At 39.2% G+C, this 13,761-nt stretch overlaps 1 protein-coding gene across 6 annotated transcripts in view; it reads right to left on the bottom strand.

Moving 5' to 3' along the window:
- Positions 1-13,761, bottom strand: part of DIP2B (DIP2 disco-interacting protein 2 homolog B (Drosophila)) — a 69,086-nt gene that overhangs the window by 33,195 nt on the left and 22,130 nt on the right. For all 6 annotated transcript variants that reach the window (XM_010566522.1, XM_010566526.1, XM_010566525.1 and 3 more), the window contains exon 2: positions 6,209-6,280. In XM_010566522.1, the coding sequence (XP_010564824.1) occupies positions 6,209-6,280 (72 nt within the window). The remainder of the gene's footprint in view (positions 1-6,208; positions 6,281-13,761) is intronic.

The following is a 13,761-nucleotide window of genomic DNA, read 5'->3' as shown; positions in this document are numbered from 1 at the left end:
TCTGCTGTTCACATTAATGACAAAACCAAATAGACCTTTAGTTGTCCAGGTTCTGGCTCCTTTCAGCGTGTCAAGAAGCAAGTGGCTTTATCATCCCGGAAAAGTTTGTTTTTCCCATGAATACAGGGAGCTAAATAGATAATCTGATAAGAAATTATCATTTTACATAATTCAGCAAGGGACACTAGGAATCGTGGCTACTGGAGTCTCAATTCTAAAATGAATCTGTGCCATCAGTGGGAACTTTTTAAAAACCAAAACCAAAAGGTCATATATAGCTGTAATTACAGTTGTCACCTGAAGTCATGCAAAAAGAAGAGCAATTGTGTCATTTAAATATGTGGTGCTTATGAATTTTCACAAACTACCAAAGGATTAGAGAAATGAAGAGGAAACCACAAATATTGGAGTCCAATTCCAGTTATACCACTTTCTTAGTGTGTGGTTTTAGGTAAACAACTTAAGGCAAGCGCCTCAAGCTCAGGGAACTTACAATACCAGCAAATCACACCTAACTAGTTACAGAAATCTTCAACCATCTCCTATACCTTCCAACATCCTAAAAAGCAAAATATTAATTGAATGTTATAGCTAACTAACTATCCAATAAGCCCAGCATTATATGCTTTGGAAAAAATTCAAGAATATGGGGGCAACACGCTCCTGGAAGAAGTCCTCTCTTAACCCCTAGCTTTACTATTTGACCTGGGAACCTTTTCAAAACTTTTCACCTCTTACTCAAATTTTTAGCAATTCTGTTTGTGATATCAATATGCAATGGAGGCAAGCTACCGAGCTTATGTAGTAATGATTCTTTAAACTATCATGCAAAAAAATCAGAACCTTTATTTCTAGTTAAAAAGAACACATCCTGCTAGCCAGAAATTCTCAAACCATATTAGGGGGACAAACAACTATTCCCCATTTTCACTGGTATTTTTTGGATATCATAACATATACCACAGAGTTCTGTGGTTGCTTATCAAAACTTAACCATCACCTGTACAAAGATGCCAGCAGCACAAAAAATAGAATGGAAAAGGAAAAGAGATTTCTGAGGTTTAGGTGCAGGACCCAGTAATCAAAAGACCTGGACTTCAGAGCAAGATTTTAAATTCAAAATCTCAGTTTACCCACATCCAAAAGAATCAGTGTTTGTGTCCCCTTTCTGTCATTCTGGAGCACATTTCATTGATAACTAGTTTAACATCCTTGTAGCATATACTTGCCTTAAATCAAAAACAAGAGAGTTTTATTTCGATCCAAACACAAGACACCTTCATAGGCTGAGAAGAAAAGCTTAATGCTTTCTGATCATTCAAATATTTACGAATTCAAGTACCCACTAGATGTCAGCAGCAGATTTAACACTATTTTAAATGACTTATTAAATTCATATTCAGTTCTCTAAGCCTTGCAAAAGCATCTCATCTGCTCTGCAAGCCATCACAAGGCAAACATGACATTCCATTTACAAAGGGATCAAATGTGTCTGTAAGTGACATGACACACCAAGAGCAAGCTCTTTGTTTAAATATTTTACTATGACATAATAACATGTTACAGCAGCCTAACAAAGCATTCAAGCACAGATGAGGGAAAAAGTGTATAGCTACAGTAAATCATAAATGGTTATACAACAAAGCAACATAAGTGAGCTAAGCCTGGCAGGTGATAGCTGACTTATTTAGCATTCCCTTTAGAATAATCCTGCTATAGTTGCAGTTCCTGCTGGCAGGATCCAAATCTACAGAAACATGAAGAATAAATTATTTTAGATTTCCTTTTGAAGGATGCTATGGATTTTTTAATTGTCCTTAGTTTTAAAGCAGAATTGACTGCTTTGTGATCCCTGTGTTTTGTTGAAGGAAGAGGTTCAATGATTTAGAGATTCAGGGATATTTTTTTTTTCCATAAAAATATTTTTCAATTAAAAGAACCATTATAAGCATCATGTATGATCAACAAGGATAAATGTTTACATTAATAACAAAGACAGTAAGTGCTAGATTCATCTGACAGAAGAAAAGCAGCAGGCAAACCTGTTATTCTGCTGGTTTGCATATAGAATTGAACAGAAGTGCCAGTGTTGGACTGGCTATTCCTTATAACAAGATGATTTTTTCAAGCTACACACCCATAAAAATCATATAAATAACAAACTCATGTATCTAGGGTTTACAAGTCAACCTGAACAGCACCTCCAGAACACAGGGGACAGCCTCACTCAGCAGCAGGCATGGCTGCATAAGCTTAGTGTGATTGCTGCTGTCTTCCAGCATTGAGAAGGCTCAGAACTCACCAAACTTAGGAGATTCAGAGACTTTTGCAGGAGTTACTAGCTAGATGGATCTTAATTCTGCCTTGTACAAGACATGAAGGAAGAATTCAGGTGCTCCATTGATTTAGTCCTGGATATTATTTCAAAGATTGTGAAAGATACTTCCCAGAGCCAAGTGATAAGCTTTATTTGAAATTGTGATACCCCTCAGACTGAATGAGGAAGAAAATAATTCCCCATTTGTGGTAGCTGCAAGTCAGATCTTGTAAATGGGTGAAACTCTCTAAACAACACTAAGCTGGAGCACGTGTGCATGATTTACAGGTTTAGACAAAGCTGTTTTATCACTGATTACTATTCCACATTAGCTCCCGTTTGAAATAACATGATGCTGAAAGATGGGGGGGAAATAAAAAAAAAGGTAAAACTTTACAGTAGAGTTCTTTCTGCTGGCTTATTGGAAGTCCACAACACACAGGGTGGCAGGAAGGACTCTTCTGAGTCAGGAAATACATGACAGCCCACTTGGGAAGCAAAGAAGAAATGCTTCTTTTCCAAAGTGCCATAAGTTCAAAGAAATGAACCACTAAAGTAACAGAATCTATAACGTTCCCACCTTGTGCTATACATAACAACATGAAGCAGAAAAAACAACAAAACATACATTAACAGCTAGAATTCACAGATCAATTAAAACAGCTTCAAACGTTATCAATCTCAACAGGTTTACAAGCATATTAGTCCTGTTTTCCAACAGCTTTTCCTGAGGTACTGGAATACAAAAACCACCAGATCACATTAATCTTACCTTTGCAATAATGTTCTCTTTGCTTGTTTAAAATTTTAATTTTTTTTTCATCATCATGAGAATAGAAAACAGGAGCAAGAGCACTACAGCAGTTACATAAAAAGGTTGTGACAGTGAATCAGTGCTTAATGAACATAATTTCCTTTACACATTAGCAGAGGAACCGAATGCATTATCTTAAATAGCAAGAAAACGTACTCTGCCAACAGCGTGTGTGCAAGGGCTGCTAATTTTGGCAGAAGGCATTCCAGCATCTGCATTGTTTGAGCTAAAAAAGTTGTAAAAGCTGTTCCAGATTTGCAGCAACTAATATGGACAGGAGCTCTTTCTCTAGGCAGAAGTTTGCCTGTAGTCTGCAGCAAAAACTAGTTTCAAGAGGTAGTGAGTTACTACACCATCTCCTAGTAGCGGAGTAGTTCATCTGCCCATCCAAAAAACATTTTGCAAAATAGCAAAAAATAGCATTGTATCGCACCTTTTAAAATAGGCATAAAAATATTCAGTCCTCACAAATGACTCTGAAGGTTACTTGAAAATGTCAGTGTTAGTCCAATAAAAGCAACATCTCAAGCCACTGAGACCCTCTCTCTGTTTCAAAACGGAACTTATGGTTTAGCTACAGTTGCATTCAGAAAGATGCTGAGGATGAGATGAGAGGAGGGTGGCCTTTCTTTATTTTTGCTGGTGGTTAGTCAGTAGTGTAACATGAAATAAGCATGCCTGTCCTCCCTGTTTTGGTTCAGGCACCAGCGAAAGCAGCATTACTTAACACACACAACTTGGGAAGCTGCTCAAAATACTTTATTCAAAGCCTTTTGTGCAGCAGCCAGCAGGTAACAGAAGCAAAAACTCTGGTATCGCAACCCCATCACCTCAGTAAGTTTCATTTACAAAAATGGATGTTGCACCAGGAAAACATGTATCTTTAGGTAATTAACATTGTTGCCTTAACTCCAAAATAATGAGGCAAGCTCCCAGAGGCAATGTGAATGGGAGCACCGATTTAGCAATAAGAATCTCCCAAATTATAATGCTGACATGCCCTGACATGTCATCATACCTACCTTCGCCTCACTTCACATCTATGAAATGGAGACAATACATTAGCTAACATCAAGAAGGTGCTTTGAGAAATGTAATGCACTAAATGCCAACAGTAATTTTTTTTTTTGTTATGGACTAAATTAATTTTCTGCTCATTAACAAGGTGACCTGATTCTGAATCCCTCATGCGTGACTTCAGCAGGATTTTTACAACAGGACATTCCCAGATATAGGGGCAGCTGGATATAAGATATATAAAAAGCTGGAGGGCTGAGACAGAATGGCAGTCAAAATGCTATCTTAATTGGTGACCTCCTATCAGCCTGTGTCTCTTCCTGAACTTAGGCTCATTCTGCAGCTTTCAAAAGCATGACAATTAAAATAACAGGGCCACAGACAGTCTTGCCAAACACTTTTTTTTCCTCCTAATTAAACAATGTTTTCTAAAACAAACCAAACATGCGTGCACAGTGACAAGCATGAGGGGCACAAGATCATTTCGTCAGATGAAAAGCAACTTGTAGAGCTTCAGCCTCTGCCAGACTCCAGGACAAAAGCAAGTCTGCCAAGAAGGCACTTGAACACACGAAAGGAGCCCACATTTCCTTCTAAGGCTCAAGATCTCCGCTGGTATACACGTTGGGCTGAGAGATTGTAAAACCTGCTTAGCAAATAGCTACTTATGAAGACCTTAAAGACGGATTAGTCATGTGTATTACTTTTTGGTTTCTTTAAATAACAGAAACAGATTTGATACAAAGGTAGCAACCGAGTCATCAGAGATTCCTATCACATCCTGGGTCAGGGAAGCAGTCCTCAGTACTCAGAGAGCTGTTTGCAACAAAATCTCAAATTTGAAGGCTAAACCTCAATTTTTGCTTGCCTTGCTACCTTCAGTATGTTAGCTCAGACAGAATACACCATTCTTTTGTGTGTAAAGCACCCATGATAGCAGTAAGTCTTGGACAAGAGACCGGGCACCAGCTTTATTTGAATATGCAAGCAAAACAAAGTTGAGAAACAACTGGGATGGAGGAGAGCAGGAATGCAACCATCAAGTGTTTTGGAGCGGCAGAGTCTAGAAGTTACCACGACAATGGCAGAGTCCTTTTATGTTCCTCAAGCAATTGCCTGAAGTGAACTGCTGTAATTTCAGCAGAAAAAAACCCTATACAATCTTTCCCCAGTTGATGCAGTGCTGATGGTCAATAAATGCACTTTTGGCCTTCACTTTTTAAAATTTTTTTGGCAGTGGTTCAGTCTCAGTAAATTACAGTAAGTCCAGTCATGACTGCCTGTCATACCCATTCACTCCCCAAACTGCTAAGAGCCAGACACATTAGTTTTTAATGGTTAAGCATCTCAGCATATCAGTAGTGCAATTATTTTGGGTAAGCATCCCCATAATAATTATTAGACATACTTTCAGCCGTGTTCTTCAGTTTACAATTATATATAATTATCCGACATACAATCAGCTCTACTGCTAAGGATCTTTGAACCAAAAGAAACAGATGTAAACGAAGTACATGAATTCAGCTACTCTGGTAAAATACACCAACGAATTACGAAAATTCTAATGTTTCTCCAACAAGGAATTAAGATGGCTGAAAGAAGGATGCAGTACAGACCAACCCTACAGTGAAGCCATTTTTAAGAAGGTTTCAAGAATGATTCTTGAGGGCGTCACACTTCATGATTGATTGAAAGCCCTTGAGTTCTCAGCTGACATGGGAGTAGGACGTGATTTATGTATGTGGGAGATAAAGACAGGGCATACAAAGTGTTGAAATACACAGCACTCTACAGAGGCCCACCAAAGAGCTCTGAAACTACCAGGAATCCCTGGAGTTCAATATGAACAAGCAAACTAGAAGCAAATGACTGCCCATGACTTCATGGCATCCATGCAACCTCCACAGTGTAATTATTAGATAGCTGAAGAAACACATACAAAGCAGAATATTTCAGAGCTGGCAAATGAAATCTCAGTGCTCCACTCCACAGCCATTCCACAGATCCCTTTAATGTCAAGGCTATGCGAAATTCTTGCACCAGCTGAAACAAGTGCCTACCTTGGGTTTGTGGAACATAGGGAGCCAGAAGCTTTGCTCTCTTCTTCTCATACCCCTTTTGTGTGATGTCCCCTAAAAACAAGGAAAGAAAACTCATTTAACCATGTCCTCATTTTTCAGTTTGAGGTCTGTTGGCTTATCTTTCCAGTGGCATGAAGGTTTCACCTGAACACAGCAATGCATATGCTGAAGAAAACCTGAAACCAAATAAAAGCGAGTACATTATGATTTCAAAGCCTCCATATTACAGAACTTCTGCAGTTTCCCTTGGGATCAGAGATATACCCTATGCACTATTTAAATGCAGTAATTTGAATCAGAACAGCTATCTAAATGGAATATCAAAGCAATGAAAACCTAAAAAGGGAAACTCAGAGTGCATGAAAATATTCTGTAACCACAAAGCCAACTTAGGCTAACAAAATGGAGTAATTCCCAAACAACAGGGCAAAGGGAAAGTGCAAATTCAGAGCCTTGTCTTAAACTAATCAAATTGAGAACACCTTTAGCAATTAAAGTGAGCCTGCTGCAGGAGCTGTTTAGGGCACCTCCTAAAACTGAGGCAAGGATGAACAGAGTCAACTTAGACTACTGCCCAGCAAGCACATCCTACGATCCAGAAAAATCAGACTTTTAATCATGTCTATTTGATATTCAGTGAAAGCAGGCTAGGGGGTTGTGTTTTTTTTAACCTGATAGTAGCTGTAATTTCACTGTGTGCTACTGGTAGAAGCATGCAGAAGATGGATGCTTGAACTCCACAGAAGCAAAAACTCCAGAAGAGAATAAGTATTAGTAAACTTTTCACTTTTTTAAAAAACTAATCTGTCTGATCCTGGAGATGTACCATCTGGCTGCTGTCTTTTGTTTTAATTTCTTACATTACATCAGAACCACAAGAAAGACTGAAACCTTGAAGGGATTAAAACAAAAATCCCTGCAGCATTTCAAGCCTTTTTGTAGCCTGACCTGCACTTGTAACCTCTTATCTCTTGGGGCCAAAAAATTGGAAGCGATCAAATGCATAGCAGTAAGAAAACAGAATTATTTGATATTACTTCTCAAGCTAAAATTAAGCCCATTTTGTATTACAACAAGAAACTAGTGATCACAAACAGCAAGTTTTCTTTGCCGTGAGCCCGATTATTGCAAGGCAACAGAGTATTAGACGCTGAGCAGCACAGGCCACTCTATTTGCTGTCCTACAGCATCCTTCTGCCAGACACTTCCAGCCTGATCTGGAGGGCCACATCAGAAAAGGTGATTAAAGGGTTTAGGCTCTAAGCCTCCCAACACAACCAGCCTCTCTGCTAAACATTCCAGCTAACTGGCCATTTTGGTTATAAAGGTGATTTTGCAGTACTGAAATGCTTGGAAAGGGAATGGATTTCACTCCTTTGTGCTGGACAGTCGAATCTCAGTCTCACTTGAAACACCCAGACTACAAGTTTTGAAGCTGAAATGGGAACTTACGCTACTTAGCTGAGGGTGTGCATTTGCACACAAAATTTTATCTCGCTCCTCTTACACTATGCTTGAGTCAGGCCCCAACAAGTCCAAACAAATCCAGCAATTGAGAATTAGAATGTCCATGAAGCACTGAAATGCCAACCAAAGCATTAATTTTAATGCTTGATTGCAATACATAGCTCAGTTAAATTAATCCAGCTCACAAGAGAGGTATGCTGCCAGTGTAAGAAAAGTACACCTTCAAAAAAGAGCTATACAAAGACTATACGCCAAAAGGATAACATTTTGATCGACTGCATGAGCTACAAAATCCACCAGCTTTTCTGAGATTTGCCTCTCCATCTTCAGAGGCAGTTTTAATTCCCCGCATTTGTTCATTTGGGTAGCAAATAGACCAGGGTGACTGCCCCTTCAAGAAAAACAAACCTGCACAGAAAGGGGGAAGGATTTTTCCTTATAAGCCAACCCACAGATTTGTTTGTAGCTTGTTATTTTGTGATTAATTTCTCCACAAGATTTAATTGGACTCTTGACATTGGCGGTTACACACTATATGTAATAAAACATGTGCCACAGAAAATTGTTGGAACTACTAAGGAATACCAGTACCTTATGAACAAATACCAGCACTCTCAATGTAAGTATCACATTCTGTCTTATGTACTGGGAAGCAAAGTATTCTCTGTAATCACTTGCTCCACACTAATATCCTACCAATAAAAAAACCCCTATCCTCACATGAATGCCAGACTTATGGTTCACAGTTGAAAAACAAGAAGGTAACTCAGGCCAAAACACTATTTGCAACCTTAACTACCGTGCAAAGCAGATCATTTAAATTATTGCTTGAAAAAAAGGATTCTCTGAGCATTAGCTAATTAAAAAAATAAAAAGCCTAATGCTATTTGGCAAAAGCAGGAAAGTTCCAAGTAGCAAAATTCAAGCAACAGAAATAAGGGCAATAAATTCTTGGGACTTCCCTGCAGCACTGTGTCTTCCCACTGCTGAATTTCCAAGTAGTTTGTTTAAAAAAAAAAATTAAAAAAAATCAACCATTATTTTGACAAACAGGTTGACAGTCTCAAGCACCTGCCTACAGGATTAGAAAGCATAACACTTACAATTTTAGACTAGCCCTACTGAAGTGGAACTAGGCAGTAGGGATTGAAAAGGTTAGAAGAAACAGATTAATTAGCGTTCTTTATTTAAGGATAGGCATCCATGCAGGTTAGCAACAGAATACAATTATCTGAAATAAAGGTCCAGCAAGACACAGGGACTAAGGCTCTCAGAAAAAAAACTTGTGTGTAGGCATGGGTGACAGGTGTAAATTCATCTCAATAAAATGATGATCCGATTACTACAACCACAATAACTGTGCCTAAATTGACTTCTCAAGTCTTGGAAGGAAGTGTTCCTTTAATATGCTGCATGAGTGCAACGAATTTATTGTATAAAGTCTCTTCTCTCTGGTCATACATAGCTCAAATCTGTATCAGTCCACTGAGACAGAAACCAAAGATTCACTAAGGGAGAAATTTTCTTTCACCCTATTCCTTTTCTGCTGATTTACAGGAAATGGAAATGGCTAGATCCGAACATAAATGTGGACTTCCTCACCAAATATCATAAATTACTGCAACAGGAAGAGAACCAAGACAATAGGACTGCAATCTCAAGAACCATTCACTCCTACTACATAAACCTGGTAAATCATCAACCCTGCTTCCATGAATTAAACGCTTTGTGACATTTGGTGTGCTAAATTCTTCCAGATAGCTGAAAAAACAACCCAAGAACCACAACTCCTCTCTACACAGATGCAAGACACAGCACCACAAAGAAATCATTAGCAAAGCAAATGAGAGCTGACAATTTAGCTTTAAAATGGTGCTAGTGTTTGTTCATTCCTAGGAAAGAAATTACAAACAAAAACACTTACTGCTGAGACATTCTTTTGGCCCTCTCCCAGCTACAACTGTTTCTGTTCGGTTGTAGTCTGTATTTATCTATATCCTAAGCTAGTCATGGTTGTGCCTCCACATGCTGAGAAGGCCCTGCTAAGGAAATCGAAGTCTGGTCAAAAGAAAGCAAAGCTTCAGCTTCTTTTCTTCTTTTCAGTCAAGACCCTTTCGCTATAACCAACCATAAGATTCCTGTATGTCGTGATCTTTCCTAGCACCTCAAAATGTGATGTCAGGAACCCTTAGGCTTTGTGTGTTTTGTTTTGTTTCTGGTGTTTGTTTTTTGGGTTTTTGGGGGTTTTTTTGTTTTGTTTTTTTTAAAGGACACATGAGAGTGAGCTTAAGCTGCTGATTGCTAATGCAGTGGAGGAACTGTCTTTCCTTGACACCTCTGCTGCAGTGACAGCAACCATCAGCTCACGTGCAGTGATGTCTTCAATTTCCACAGGTAACCAGTACATTAGCACAGACTGAAGAGTAAATACAGCCCACCAGCACTACAGTCCAGTTCATCAGCTCCACACACTACCATTTTTCCTCACTATGCTACCCAAACTCAGTTTTTCCACCCCAACCAATGCAAAGCTCTGCTACCACCTTCACTACTCACAAAGGTTAACTCATCCCAACACACAAGGAATTTTCTCCTGCAGAGCCACCAGCTCAGTTTTCCTGCTCATTTTCAGATATTTGATGGACCAGCTCCAGCTAGCTTTATAGAACAGGTTCTCTGGCAAGCAGGCCAGCACTGGTGTTGCATTGCTTCAGTAATTCCTCATCTCGCTATATATCACAATACTGTTCACCTCTTTCAACCCTCTCTTCCTTAATCTTTTCTGTCTTCTGACAGTTTTAAAAGAATAATTTAAAGAAATCCTACTTTTCAAGACACAGCAGGTCTTGCAAATACACAAGAGATACCCTTCTGTGGATACAGAGTAGGAAATAACTCTAGATTTATGGTTTGCAGAAACAAGACAAGTTCAATCAAGGAGCAATGATTTTTCCTCACTTGGGACCCCTGGACAATAGTCCTGACTGCAGACACCTCTGTGATGAAATCCAAGAGGCTCTGCTTGTTTGTGATTAAACAAGTATACATTTGAGAAACAGAATTCCCTAGAAAAATGCAAAAAATGGCTTCTGAGATTCTTTTTTCATACGATTCTCCTAATTTCTTGAGAGAAAATTAGAACTCATCCTCATGACACAAATCCAATCTGGATGTTCTCACCATTGAGAGTGCAAGAGAAAAGACAAACTCAGCAATGACAGAAAACAGAGGGGTATGGGTTTATACAGAGCAGAAGGAAGCCCAGTGAACTACAACTGATCAGCCTAGATGTTACACCTATATTCAAATCATGCAATAGAGAAGCCTGAAACTTCAGGAGTCTCACCGCCCTGTGACGCTAGGCTGCTTTTTAGCAATTAGAGTTGATGATCTATTCTAAACAGTGGTGCTCAATCAGTGCAAGGTGGTAACACCAGCTAATCCTGCTACACTCAGACAATACTCCTCTTTCAACATCCTTGCTCCCCTTCCCCCCATGGAATGAGAACACTGAATCATTTACTGTCTAACAAAACCATAATTACTACAGTGGAGAAATTAAGGAAAATGATCACGTAGTGCACAGCATCTCCCCAACAAAGACTCCAAACACTTGACTGTATCAAGTAAAAGATTCAAATTTGAAAGCAGTTTGTATGCATTTTTAAAAAATGTTTGTATGCTTTAAAAAAAAAAAAGTCAATGTTTCTAGCAGTTTATGCTAACAGAGAATCATGGAAATGCTTCTGGTACATCCATTAGCCCCAAAACACAGATAGCTACTCTATTTAACAGCAAATACTGTAATAAGATTGTAACAAAAATAAGGAAATAAATTCTATTATCACCACTGCATCTGCTTCTCAGGTCCCACCCCTATCAATGACCTCGACGACTCTGCCTTTCTTGCCTACTCCCCTGCTTGATCTCTAGGCACATATGACAGGTAATGTCTCCCTGTAATTTTATCATCTCGAACTTGTTCTGAAAGAATACAACAAAAAGCCTGGTTTTGCAGAGCTTGATTTTGGATTTCTTGTCCTCGACCATAAGTAGAGACCAAACTGGAGATACTGAAACCCAGAAGCATAGCTGAAAGTCAAAAATGTTCTTTTGTTGCATGCCACTTCCAGATAAGGTCTTTCAAGTGTGTTTGGAAGCATTAGGCGACATGTTTGAGAAATCCAAAATGAGGAAGGTATGCACTTTAGCAATTAGGACTGTCTCAGTTATGGCCTAGGCAGAAAATAGTTATCAAACCAATCAGTTCAGCACTTCAGTTAGAAATGTTGTCGCCACTCATTTATTTATTTTGCAGCTAGATATCGTTTTTCTTCCATTTCCTGGAGGACTGGCAACTTCTAGACGCCCCCACTCCCGATGGTTTTACCAAGACTTAAAGCTAGGATGTCCTCAATCCCAGGCTTCAGCAACCCAAAAGACAATATTTAATCCTGTTTTCTAAGGCTGTGTGTTCAAACAGACTATACCTGTTAAATGGTCTTGCACTCCTAACACTCTTTGACTATAACTTCAGCACAAAAACTATGTTTGAAACAAGTTTAGACAATTGCCTCTTTCTGTTTGAGGCCAAATGATGACGCAGCTTCAAAGATTCCCTCCTCCTTCCTTCTGGTGAAGCTGTATATCAGGTTTCCTCCTTGAAGACAATACCAAGGTCTGCAAACTATACAGTCTTCCACAAAAAAGTCACTGATTTCTTGAAAGAAATAAAGCCTTACTCACTCCATATGTCACCCCCGCCTCCCCAAAAAAACAAACCCAAAACCAAACAGTAAGAAAAACAAACAGAACAGGTTTGTGCTTTGCAGTTTCCCTTTAACAGCACCATTCTGTTCCCATTAAGAACATGAATAGGCTACTGAAAAAAACAGCAAGTCGTACAAAGCTGTGTTTGTTAAGCACAAGCATTATACTGCTACAGTTTCAGTACTAAAAGTTTCACAGACAGATCAGCTCCAGATTAATTTATACACACAGCACAAGTCTACTTGGCTCCAGCACTGTGGGTACTCTGTTCCACAGTTTCAAAAAATCTTTTCTAAGGGCTTATGAATGTTGCTTTACCAAATTAAAACTATTTTAATCTCAACATTTATTATTTCAAAAGAATGCAATTCAAGATTAGGTTTTTGCAGCATGGTCTATCCTGCCTGCATACATGGTCATTGCCAGACTACCACACTGCAGAGGTCTGGGTCTGTGTCATTTAAGGTCACAAGGTGTACTTTACCACAAGTCATCTACTGTGTGCCTTAAACCTTTTTAATTTTTTTTTGTTTTTTTTACCTTTAAACAATAAATCCAACTACTGAAACTATACTGAAGAATCTCTTTCTCTTACAACAGCATTTCAGAGTTCCAGATGATCCACTGTCCTCGATTCACCCGTCTGGGCCCATGTATTACGGGTAGTAATCTTAGATGCCATATGTGATGCATCACCAAACTGGGTGAGCTAAGGACAGAGTTCAGTGTTCTTCGTGTGCGTGGGCAGGGGGTGACCAATGAAAAGGAGGTGTCACCAGATCAACTTCAGCCAAAGACCCTCCTTTCCCAGCAAAAAAGACAGACACATATGGTAACTTATCATTACCACTTCTGCTGAAAATGGCACTATCCAGGGTCAGCAAAATGAGTTCTCAAAGGCTTCTCAGGACTGGGACACTGAAAAATGCTTGGAAGCCTACCACTGTAAATAAAAGAGCCTCTTGTAGACGTACTACACTTTTGTTGATTCTCTTTGCAGCAGGCATGAGAACATTCTTACATGTGACCGCGCGTGTGGCTTACACAGCATCAACGTGACCCTGGTATTCTCAGTGGCGAGTTTCTTTAAAGGACTTCCCCAGGTAAGTTGCTCAAATGACCATGAAGCCAAACTTCAAGCCATACCTCTAGTTCATTTGTATGTAAGAACTAAAAGGCCAGAAATACCTCGCCTTTCAGATCCTAACCTGTGACAAAAGGATGCATAATGCACTTGCGCATCAGCAACTCAAATCACACAGTCAATGCATGGGTAACATCTATCTTTACAAAAG

The sequence above is a fragment of the Haliaeetus leucocephalus genome, unplaced genomic scaffold (assembly GCF_000737465.1).
Source record: "Haliaeetus leucocephalus isolate CR32 unplaced genomic scaffold, Haliaeetus_leucocephalus-4.0 Scaffold214, whole genome shotgun sequence".
In the NCBI taxonomy this organism is placed as follows: domain Eukaryota; kingdom Metazoa; phylum Chordata; class Aves; order Accipitriformes; family Accipitridae; genus Haliaeetus; species Haliaeetus leucocephalus.
The sequence above is the reverse complement of the archived record's forward strand: the minus strand, read 5'-3'. Positions and strand labels throughout refer to the sequence as shown.